Below are 12655 nucleotides of genomic sequence, written 5' to 3'. Positions count from 1 at the left end.
CCAGTTTTTTGGGTTTTTTTTTTAAAGATTTATTTTGGAGAAAGAGAGAGGGAGGGAGAGAAGCAGACTCCCTGTTGAATGTGCAGGGAGCCTGCTGGGGGCTTGATCTCAGGACCCTGAGGTCATGACCTGAGCTGAAGGCATATGCTTAACTAGCTGAGCCCAGGTGCCCCAGCAGTATCACAGTTTTAAAGTCATTCAAGTATTTTAATAAGGCTTTCTGAAGGTTGAACCTTAGGAACAATTCTAAGATAATAATAAGCCTTAGATAATAATTCTGAGAATAGATACTTTAGGAGGCCTTGAAGTATAGAACTTTTCCAGAGGTGAGTAATCTTGTTTTTTTTTCTTATGTGAGTCTTTGTAATGTCCTACTTCCTTCCTTCCTCCCTTCCTTCCTTTCTTCCTTCCTTCATTTCTTTATTTCTTCATTTTTTATTTTTTTAAGTAAGTTCTGTGCCCAACATGGGGCTTGAACTCAGAACCCAGAGATCAAGAGTCACATGCTCTACCAATTAAGCCAGCCAGGCGCCCCTCTTTCCTTTTTAATGTATTACTGTCAACACCCTGACAAGCTTCAACTGAAAATCTTAATCAGAGGGTGTACACTTATCCTTACTTGAATTTAAGTTGTAATTTGGTATTGGTTAATATCTAGGCAAAAGACCAAATGGAAAATTTTAAAATAACAGCTACCTAAAATTTTTAAATGAAGCTTAAGTTATAGGAAATAATTTTAATGGAACAATGAGGGCAAGCAGTGAACCATAATTTCCTGGACTAATAGTGTTACCTTTCTAGAACCATAGAATTTTTCTTCTTGACCTGAAGCACTCAAACATTTACTCCTTGGCATCTGATCTAAATGTAATGCTTCCTTTTCTGTTTTAGAATTCTTTTAGATCTTGAAGCCATTGTGTTATCAACATTTCCATGCTTTTTTAATGTTAAAATTTGCCTTCATTTCTCCCACCCAACATCTCATCACTCAGGTTGTTTTAGATCCTTTTTAGGTGCTTCCTCTCCCCGCCTCCCCCTTTTTGTAGTCTAAATATACTAATCTTTGTAAGACTAAGAAAGTTAAGTAAAAATATTCATAAAATCAAATGTAAAATTCTCTAAAGACATTTCCTATCTCTAAAGTGATTTCTTTGTTATCATTAAAAGTTACTTTGTTTTAGTTGTAAAACTGAACTATTTAATTCTGTACAAAATTCCTTCGGCAACCTAAGATTTGAGAGGTGGGAGATCCTTCATATAGAGAGAACTAGCTTTGTTATTAAAAATGCAAAAGTCATTTCCTTGAGTAAAATGTAAATTACTAAGCCTTTTAGATTAATGAATTCTAAAAGCCTTACAAATATCTTTTCCAAAATGACAATAAAGTCATGGAATACCTTCTGCAACAGCATTACTGCACTGATTTCCTCTCTAGTGTCAGTAGGACATCTGTTTTATATTTCACTTCAATACACATTTATTGAGTATTATCAGTTGCTAAAGCATGTTTTAAATAAAATAGTAAGATTTCTGTTGCCTTGAAGTATGGACACAGTAACTTTTTGTGGGGGAGGGCACTACCTTTGAATTTAACGTTATCAAAGCCATAGGTATTTTCTTACCATGGTTATTATTTTTTTTCAACATGCAATATTAAATCTGATTTGCTTAAGGATCTTTTCATGTGAAAAATTCTTAAGCTTTAGATACGATGTCTAACACTGCTCTATTCTCAATACATTTTTTATATGTAATCATTTAAAGACATTTTTAAACCGCTGTCACCTTGAAAAAAAAAATGCTATCACCTTGCCTTCTGAAGGAAATTTAGCTACCATCTTTTAAATGTTTCATTAAAGAATTATAAGGAAAGTTTTTAAAACACTAGACTTCTTCATTGGAGAAATGATACCAAAAGGAGACTATTGATTCACATCTGTTAATATATGAATAGTGTGAAAATGGTAAATACAGACTTAATAATTCAGATGTCGATGTATTAATACTTCAGAGGCTTGAAAAATGAATTCACAGTAAATAAACATGAATATACAACAACAGACACATGTACAGAATTCTTTATTTCAAGGATGGTACAAATAGAACTTGTAAATAAATAAATGAATGAATTCTACAAATAGAACTTGTGAACAGATAAGATATTTGGAGCCAGTCATAACTTAGCAATTAAAATCCTTGATGATTCTATGAGAAACAAACTACTCTTTCCACTTTTTTCTGCCATCACTTACTGGGCCTCTTCTCAGCTCTGTATTTCTATAAGAGGAAGAGACTGACCTACTTTATACACTGAGTTACAACTGTTTTAGCCGTTAATGTGCCAAGATGTACTCAATTCTCCTTGGCATGGAATATCATCCAAAAATGATTGGCAATGACTTCCCATATGTTGTTAATTTTGCCAGCAAGAAACAAAAGCAAATGGCAATATAACTTATTACTGTGATTCAGAAAAGTGAAAAGTATTTTCCTGCAAAGTCCTAAATTCATAGAATTTTAGAGTCTAAGGGTATAAGAAATGACAGGTTTCCTCCCATGTGTCAGTTAGGATTGGTTGGTAATGGCTGCTGTGCTGAGAAGTGCTTTGGTAAGTGCTTTGTGAAGCCAACTTTGATCTCAGAAGGAAAAATAATTCACTATTAGCAATAGAGAAGGAAATTGCAGACTGTGTATGAAATATTTCCCATTTCTGCCCTGATCTTAATTCTTTTTATGTTTTACTTAAAGAAACTAAAAATCAGAGAAGGTTGTGATTTTCATTAGGTTTTCAGTATGGCACATTTACAGCCATATTTCAATAAAAGAGTCTTTATATTAATGTAGGGCATAAACTTCCTCTTTGATTAAGGACCACTAAGCCTCATGATTTAAAAAAAAAAGAGAGAGAAAATGAAAGGCACGAAGAATAAACAGCAACAGTTATTTTGCTATGCTTGTTTTTGAGATAAAAAAGCTAAATAATTCTTTGTATTTTCAACAGAGTGTGTATGTATGTATTTGCAATTATAGCAAATATCTACATTGCAAAACTTTAAAGAGTAATACAGTAGGAAGAGAATGGAAGAGTACATATGTGGAGACAATGGAAACAGGAAGAAGGTTGAGTAGGAAGCAAGAAAACTCAAGAAGGAAGGATCTGACATGAGGGGAAAATACGAATAAAATATTTAGAGTCTTTCTTGATTTTCATGCATTAAAATTTTTTCTCCTTTTGTTAGTGTCTTTTAGAATAACTGCCTTTTCATCTTTAAGGTTCTCCTCTCAGTGGGATATGCTGATGCAATGTCTCAGTCCTCTCATGAGTATCATTGGCTCTTAGGTAGTCTAAATGGAATCCTCTAAGGATTAGGATAGTCCCTGTTATTAATGATCACCTACTCTGGTATTTCATAAAAGGTTGTTTATTTTTCTCCTACAAAGTCAAGACTAATCCATCAAGCATCATATTAAATCTCTGGTAAAAACATTACTTAACAATATAGAATCTATACTTTGTCTTCCATTCCCAGTACAAAATTATTTTCCCTGATTACTTTTTATTACTTCTGCTTTTCATTTGCTCTCTAATTTAAAACCTACAGAGATGTCCAAATACAAAGATGAGAGAATGAATGTTTTAAATTTGTTTTTACTATCAGATTTATTCTTAGCTCTTATCTATATCCTTGTACCTTCAGTTTAAGATTTATACCAGGTAATTATAATTTTAAAATAATACATAAAGACTTTAGAAATAATGGAAAGGGACCTGTAGTCATTCCTCTAAGCTGTAGTCTCAACTCTGCTAAAAATTGTATCATCCTTTTCTAAGAGAGCATCTTCAAAATGGGAAGATACTTCTACAGTGTAGACTTTTCTACAGGGTATCATGCATTATTAGATAGTGATCAGTTCATTTTAAATTTTTTTAAAGATTTTATTTATTTGAGAGAGAACACGAGTGGGGTGGAGGGGCAGAGAGAGAGGGAGAAGCTAACTCCCTGCTGAGCAGGGAGCTTGATGCTGGGCTCCGTTACAGGACCCCGGAATCATGACCTGAGCCAAAGGCAGACGTTTAACCCACTGAATCACCCTGCACCGCCCCCCCCCCCCATCAGTTCATGTTTTAAATCTACTAGCACTCTTTGGTAGGAAGGAGGATAGCTGGGAAAAAGAAATGGTGGAAGTAATCATTCTGTTCTAAATACATCATACTGATTTCTTTACAATAACTGTAAAATATTATTTTTACAGTTTAGAAAGTTTTCCTCCAAAAATATTTATCACTTTTGGACTTTTATTCTCATTAGATTTGAAAATCTATTCCAAAATGAAAAACATTACTATCTTTTGAATATATTTTAGATTTTGTCTTAGTTTATTTGAAATGTGAAGCAACTTTGGTTTACATACTTCTTTGGAAAAGAGAAATAAACTTTTGCTATTACTTTCCTACAGAACATTGAATTTACCTCTGTATGTTGAATATGCAACAAAGAAGATTATTAAAAATTTCCATTTGAACATAAAACATTTCTACTAATACTCTATAGCAGTGCTGAGAACATTCAATACCTATGGAAATGGTCTTCTTTTTAATTAGTCATGGGATTAGGTGGGAAGGGTACAAAATTATTAATTACAGATCATCTTAATTAAGACAGATGATATTGTACTTGTGGAAGTGGGATGAGTTGTCTTGATTTTTCTGTTAGCCTTCTAAATTTTAGAATATATTAGTTAGCTTCTGCAAGTTTTTTTTTAAACATTTTCAAAATTAAAATTACTGTGTCAGCTTATGGTGAGGTAGAATGTTATTTAGTGCAAAAACTAGTAGACCGTTAGAAAGGACTGGATAAGGAAATAAGGTTAGTTAAATCTTTGGTAACTTTATTACCTTATGATTCACACCTTCTGTACAACCAACACATAAATATATGTTTCAGCGTTTTCTCTTGAATGACTTATTTTACAAAATTAGAATTTGTTCTTTTGTATCTTGAGGTTTATTTCATTTTAAATATCCATTTAAGAATACTCTGGGGGGAAAAATTAATATTCTGCAACGCATTTTTACTTTGAATTTTTCCACCTTCATATTTCTTCAGGAGTTGATCCCCCTCATATTGTGTACAGCATGCCTGCATCCTGAGCCTAAAGAAAGAGATCAGCTTCTCCATATACTTTTCAATTTGATCAAGAGGCCAGATGATGAGCAAAGGTAGGTATGACTACTTCTTTGGGAAATAAATATAATGTTGATTTATTAATTTTACTAATTTGGCATCACAATTAGCATTTTAATCTGACTGCCTTCTTTCTGTCCCAGTATTTAGTTTAATAAGCAGAGGAAACATTGGCCCCATTCACAAAGCTCTGCAATGTTTCCATTGTTGTTACTCCAGTTACTCATGTTGTATTTGTATACTTCTATATTAGTTACCTTTAGACTTCTAATTCAAATATTTCTTTGCCTTTATCTTTCACCTTTGATTTCTTAAGAATTGCTAAATATTCCCCCTTTTTCCCACAGATGAACTAGATATATCATGGCTTCTTAACAGTTAGGCTCTATAAAAGTAAAATATTTAATATATGAATTTCTGCATCACTGGGCTATTTGTAAACCAATTACTATGTGGCTAGAGGGATACAGTATTTTGTTTTTGTTGGTTGTGACTCAAATACAACTAATGATACCTGAGTGGAGAAATGAGTTATATCTGAGGGTGGTGAAGGGACACTCATCAGGATGACTTTCCAGAAGAATGGGGAATAGGTTTTGGTCAAGTAACAGTGATGTCTACCTCAGAAAGTAAAACCTTTAAATAAAGATGAAACTTTTAAGCGAAGCTGTGCAGGTGTGAACATGAACAAAATATCCTTGTGGGTCAGTAGGTAAACTAAGCGCTGGATGGATAAAATTGGGCAGTTGAAATGTTTTTCTATGTTATAATTTTCTATTTTACTGAAAAAAACTTTGCTTATGCTTTTACAAAACAGTAGTATTGCACTTTATGATTAGGTAAGTTTATATATTCAATACTTGTTTCACGATTTCAAAATTTTTACCTCATCTGAAAATACTGGAAAATCGTAAGAGTGAACCATAGAATAAGTAAAGCTCAAACTTTTAAATACAAAGCATTTCTCAACTCTGGGAATAAAAACAGTCATATAGACTTTAAAACCTTATGAGTATATATCTCTTTCCCCTTCTTACCAAAATATACCTGGGCAAGCAGAGAAACATGTCCTTTCAGGATCCAGTCAAGATGAATCTACACCAGCAGTCCTCACATACTAGTGAAATAGAAAGAAGGCAAATTAAATCACTATTCATTGCAAACTGAAAATTTTCTAGAACAATTTGATGGTGCTGTGTAGGAGAATTAATATTTTATTTTTGCATTGAAAATACTATTTCCAAACTACTAACTCTAGGAAACAAAATGAGGGCTACTGGAGGGGGGAGGGTCAGGAGGGATGGGGTAACTGGGTGATGGGCATTAAGGGCATGTAATATAATGAGCACTGGGTTTAATATGCAACTAATGAATAACTGAAGTACATCTGAAATTAATGATACACTATATGTTAATTAATTGAATTTAAATAAAATAAGATAAAAATACCATTCCTTACATTCACAACTTAATTATAATTAAATACCATTGATTACATTGTTATTTGTAAATTTACAAAGCAAAAACCTCTAGATCTCTAGCCTGTTTTCATAGACTCCACATGTAAAGCTAATAGCTGCCACCTGGTGGCCAAAAGTACCTATTAGCCTTACTTCAGGTTGAGATATGTCAGGAATTCAACACTCATGTTCACATTTAAATTTTTCACCTTTCAGATATACAAGTACTTATTAAAATATACTAATAAGTTGACTCACTATGTATAATGTGAATAACAAATTAACAAAGCAAATTGTTTAAGTTAGCATAATATATTTGTCATATAATTAGTTGTTACTTTTCCTTACTTAATAAATCTCAGTCTTCTTTGTATCCTAAGAAAAACTTAATTTTATGCTTAGTGTTGGTGCTTTTTGCCAGTTCTTTGCTAACAACCATAATTGACACCTTATTTCTACCTGCATCAAATACTAGTCAAACAATCCCTGTCCTGTGATTTTCTACAAGTAGGAATAATTTTTTTAAAAAATTTATTTATTTACTTTAGAGAGAAAGAGAGAGTGTGTGAGTGGGGGGAAGGGTGGAGGGAGAGGGAAAGAGAAAGAATCTCAGGCAGACTCCCTGCTGAGCATGGAGCCCAACACGGGGCTCAATCTCACCACTGTGAGATCATGACGTGGGCTGAAATCAATAGTTGGACCCTTAACCGACTAAGCCACCCAGGCGCCCAAGGGAACATTAATTTTTACCATAACAGGAGACTGTTTCCAGTGCTGTTAATAATCTCTTTTCGTTCTCAACCTGTATTTCAAAACTGTCATACTTTTTAAGATTAAGTCTGCTGGCTAAGAAGTTTGCCTTGAGGAGCCTAACATTTTTTCAACAAGTTTGTACATCTTTAGTATGTAGATGGTGGCTCATGATTTAAAGTTATTTCACATGAAGTTTTCGTATAAGTGTATACTTCTCCCAAGTGTGAAATGCCTACATTTTACCTAAGTTCATTTATTACACAAGTCCAACATTTGTGGAACCAATGTGTATGCCTTCTCGTTATTTTAAGATACTAGTGAGGAAAAAACAGTGTTCAGCTATTAGGAAATTTTCATTGGGGAACAGGCAGCTAAAATGCTGTCTGGAAATCTTGGAATTTCTTTTCCCATTTTCTTTTACTCACTTAAGTTGCCTTTCTATAGTAGAAGGAAATACAAAAGCAAAGGGAAAGTTGAAAAATAGGCGTAGAAGATAATACTATACATATAAAGGGGAATCAGATAGATAAAAATACAAAGTTGTTAAGTGAGAATAAGCTGCAGTATACAATGAAGCTTAATTGGCTAAACTAAATAGAAATTTAAGGTCATTTTGCAGTTTAAGTTAAATTGACTTATTTTGAGGGTAGCAATGAGTAATGCCTGGGCTTAAAGTGCTGTTTTTATAATTACTATGAATTAAACATTACTATGAATTAAACATTCTAATTTGTTTTTCCTAGAAGCTGTCTACTTTAAAACATGTATTGAAAACATACTTTTTTTCCCATCATCTGTTTTGAACTAGATAAAAGAGGAAAAATTTAGAATTCTGCATTTTAAAATCATTTAAAATGGAACTTCGTTCTAAAGAGTGAAAAATCATATTTAAAATTTTATACTCTTTCTTAAGTTTCAAATCTATTAATTCAAGTGAAGTTATTATATTATTTATATACTGTTCTGTAACAAATTACCCCAAAAGAAAGTGCGGTTTAAAATAACACTTATTTTTATATTACAGTTTATGTGAGTCACTCAGTCTGGGTCCTCTGCTTCAGGGTCTCTTATAAGGCTCTAATCAAGGTGTTGGCTGAGGCTGTGGTCCTGTCAAGGCTCAATTTGAAAGGATTTGCTTCTGAGCTTACTCAAATAGTTGATCGTTGGCAGGATTCAGTTTTTCCTGGGTTTGTGAAATAAGGGTCTCAGTTTCTTACTGGCTTTTGGCTAGAGTTTCCTTAAGTTCCTTGCCACATGAGCCTCACCAGCATGGCCACATACTTCATCAAAGCATGCCAGCTGAGAAGGCAGTAGAGAAGGTCCCAAAGATAGACATCACAGACCTCTGTAACCCAATCTCAGAAGTGACATCCCATCATTTTAGCCATTATTCTGTTCATTGGAAGCAAATCATTAGGTCCAGTCTACACTTAAGGATACAGAATTACACAACAGCATGAATGTCAGGAGATGGACAACATTGGGAGCCATGTCAGAAGCTGCCTACCACATTTATCTTGTGTATAAAATTCTGATTTAAGAAATATCATTTTACTAATGTGATACCATAGTTTTAAATTATAGAAACACTGGGGGGAATAATCACTGGCTGTTTTAGTGTCTAGAAACTGAAATTCAGTAGAAGCTAAAGAATTAGACGTATTATCTCAGAATGCATGTATGGGAAGTTAATTTAGGAGGTTATGAGATTAAGCTTCACACCAGTAGAGAATCCCTTCACAAAATTCAGTAGAAGCTAAAGAATTAGACGTATTATCTCAGAATGCATGTATGGGAAGTTAATTTAGGAGGTTATGAGATTAAGCTTCACACCAGTAGAGAATCCCTTCACAATATCTCACAAATGGTGTTGCCACAGCTGGAGGAAGGAGTCTTAAAGAACTGACTCATTCTTTTGATGGCAGCCTAATCCATTGTTGGAAAAGTCTAATTTGATTGTACAAAAACGTATGTTGTATGAATTACAGAGCTGGCTCTTTTTAACCCTTAGAAAGTTGTGCTTTCTAATGCAAGTACAAGTGTTTAATAGTTTATATTATTTTTCAGGCAGATGATACTGACAGGTTGTGTGGCATTTGCACGTCATGTTGGACCAACACGTGTAGAGGCTGAACTTTTACCACAATGTTGGGAACAGGTACATAACTATATTGGGTTTCCCCTAACTATTATATTCTAATTTATTAAAAGTGTTCGTATTTTCTGTTTTCAATGCCAATAGGAGATATGTGGCATCTAAATTATGCTCCTGTTTCTATAGTCCAGCACAGTGATTTATCAGCACTTAATGCTCTGGGTCGCTTTGCTTTCTTCACTCTTCCAACAAATAGTTAAGAAACACTAGTTTCAGTGCCAGGTACTGCTGCAGTCATTACATACAGTAATGAACAAAATACATACAGTGGTGAACAAAAGACAAAGACCTTTTAGTGGGGAGATAAGAATAAACAAATAAATGACATGTCTTGTATTATTATAAATTATGAAGAAAAATAAAGCAGGATAAGATTAGAGAGTGATGGCAAATGCTATTTTAAAAAGGGTGGTCAGAGCAGGAATCTGAGAAAGAGATGTTTAGGCAAGGATCTGAATGAAGTGAGTTACTGTAAATATAAAAGCCCTGAGGTGGGTTCAAGGGAGAGTGAGGCCATGTTTGTTTGGGGGGTGGGGCCGGGTATAATAGAAATAATATATGTATTATATATTTGTATATATTGGAAATATGTACAGAATATAAAGTGTAAACCGTTGATGTAGGAGGTTTTTGTAATTACAATCCAACTCACCCATTTTCTCACAATCCTTTTGGTTTTATATTGAATTTTAATATTCCAGTCCTGTGGAGAACTCACAGTCATTGACTTTCTAGATTTGATGTTTAGGTCATTAAGTGGCTTGCCTATCCATCTTTTAAAAAAAAGATGGATTTCTTACTTATAAAGACAGATTTCATGGCCTTATTTATAATAGCGTAGTCACTTATTCTTAAACAATAGTGGTCTCTGGAATATCACTAAAGCATGTGGTCCTTTAGAATTCTATTCCTAATTTCTTTGAGTATTTATTTTTCTCTTTAAAATTTAGTGGAGTTATATCTAGATTAAATATTTAAACTGAACATTATATGTGGTTCTCTTGTCTCTGATAGTCCCTTATGTCATCTGGATTATAGTCAAACCAATTTAGGGTGAGGCTCTAATCATTGAAACTCAAACTTGGAAACAGCATATACAATTTTAAATTTACAATTTTGTACAGTTATTCATAGGTACATATAATTTCTAACAGTTTTTTCCATTCCCTTTTTTTCTTGTTAAGCTTTATTGAGATACTTAGATACTATACACCCATTTAAAGTGTACAATTTAGTGTTTTTTAGTATATCCACAGAGCTGTACAACCATCACCACAATCAGTTTTTGTTTTTTTTTTTTAAGATTTTATTTATTTGAGAGAGAGAGAGAGAGAGAGCGACAGAAAGAGCATAAACAGTAGAGGGACAGAGAGAGAAGCAGGCTCCCGCTGAACAGGGAGCCTGACGAGGGGCTGGATCCCAGGACCCAGGGATCATGACCTGAGCTGAAGGCAGCTGCTTAACCAACTGCACCACCCAGGTGCCCCCACCACAATCAATTTTAGAACAGTTTTATCACCCCCAAAAGAGACTCCAACCCTTTGAACTTTGTTCTCTTACTTCAAGTTTGTTTTGGCTATTCTGGGTCCCTTGAATTTCCATGTGAATTTTAGGATGAACTTACCAATTTCTGCAAATAAGTCATCTGGAATTTTCGTAAGGATTGCATTGTATCTGTAGATCAGTGTGGAGAATATCTCACCATCCCAACAATAGTGAGCCATCTAACCCATGAATTTAGGCTGTCTTTCCATCTATTTAGTTTTTTTAAATTTTCTTTCAACAATGTTTTGTTGTTTTCAGAATATAATTTTTGCACTTTTTTTGGTTTAATTTATTCCTAAATATTTTATTCTTTTTGATACTGTTGTAAATAGAATTTGCTTAACTTTATTTCGCATTTGTTGCAATATAGAGAAATACAACTGATTTTTGTATGTGCATTTAATTTTAAGGCTCATTGAGCTAGACTAAAGAAAAGCAAAATGAAAGTTTACGTATAACATACTTTGACATTCAAACCATTCTGCTTTGAGGTTACTATTTCTGGAAAATTTAGTTTACAGATGTTAGTTATAAACATCTTTACCACCACCTCTTCTATACCTGAATGAACGTGGATATCAGGGGTCTATCTAGCCGACTACCTCCAGTTTGTTGCCCAGTAGATTGCTATGTAATTTCCTTTCTTAATTTTAGGCACCCAATACATTAATGAATTATGTCACCTTTTCATATGGGATTGTGAGAACAGATATACTTCTTTTCCAGCCAAGGAAAGATTTATATTCTATGAAGAAGACATATAGGAACAAAACCCAGTATGTGTCTTTTTTTGTGTGTTATTTTTTGTTATGGTTCAGTGTAGTCATCACAACAGCAAAACCCCATCATCTTGCATATATAAACAGGAATGGTTGAAGTCTGCTTACTTTAAAAACAGAATCATATCACTAGTCAAGGGTTCTGGTTAAATCATTGATTAACTTCCTAATCCCTTAGTTTAAAAAGAGAACTGATAAATCATTCCTGGCACATACTATAAGCCATTATCTATAATATCCAGAAGCTGAGTTTTTCCAATTTAAAAATAAACTAATGTTGGTAGGGCTGGAGAAAGGTGCTTCTGACATCCTAAGGAAAGCCTAGTTGTAGGTAAGCCCACCATCTCTAGACACCTTTCCACATTTTCATCTTTGCTTTTTTCTTTAACAGATAACCCCTGTGACCTCATTTTTTAGGCTCTCTCTGATTCCCTTATTCCTGATCCAGTTATAGGCACGCAGGGATTCCCAGAAGTGGGAAAAAAAAAAAAGATGCTTTATTGCATTCTTAACAGGATTTATTATGAGAAGTAATTCTCTGTTGGAGGAAAGGAGGTTATGTTGTTTATGCTTGATTTGTTTATTTTTTACTCTAGATTAACCACAAATACCCAGAAAGACGACTACTTGTGGCAGAATCCTGTGGAGCGTTGGCACCTTACCTTCCTGTAAGAATTGTCATTTTTTCTTAAAAACTTTTTTTTCCTTTATAATAATAGAGAAACCTTTTTTCAAGTAACTTATACATTTTAATTCAAATTCTCCCAGGGCATGCTA

The 12655-nt window shown here is 33.7% G+C and overlaps 1 protein-coding gene across 8 annotated transcripts in view; it reads left to right on the top strand.

Moving 5' to 3' along the window:
* RELCH (RAB11 binding and LisH domain, coiled-coil and HEAT repeat containing) overlaps positions 1-12655 on the top strand; it is a 115108-nt gene that overhangs the window by 45151 nt on the left and 57302 nt on the right. For all 8 annotated transcript variants that reach the window (XR_015727584.1, XM_087869769.1, XM_087869768.1 and 5 more), the window contains 3 exons: positions 5109-5221; positions 9467-9557; positions 12475-12546. Coding sequence is in view for 7 of the 8 variants with exons in the window: in XM_087869769.1 (XP_087725895.1) it covers positions 5109-5221; positions 9467-9557; positions 12475-12546 (276 nt within the window). In the remaining variant the exon portion in view is untranslated. The remainder of the gene's footprint in view (positions 1-5108; positions 5222-9466; positions 9558-12474; positions 12547-12655) is intronic.

This window comes from Ursus americanus, chromosome 19, assembly GCF_024610735.1.
Source record: "Ursus americanus isolate L20-20 chromosome 19, mUrsAme1.1.p, whole genome shotgun sequence".
In the NCBI taxonomy this organism is placed as follows: Eukaryota; Metazoa; Chordata; class Mammalia; order Carnivora; family Ursidae; genus Ursus; species Ursus americanus.
The sequence above is the reverse complement of the archived record's forward strand: the minus strand, read 5'-3'. Positions and strand labels throughout refer to the sequence as shown.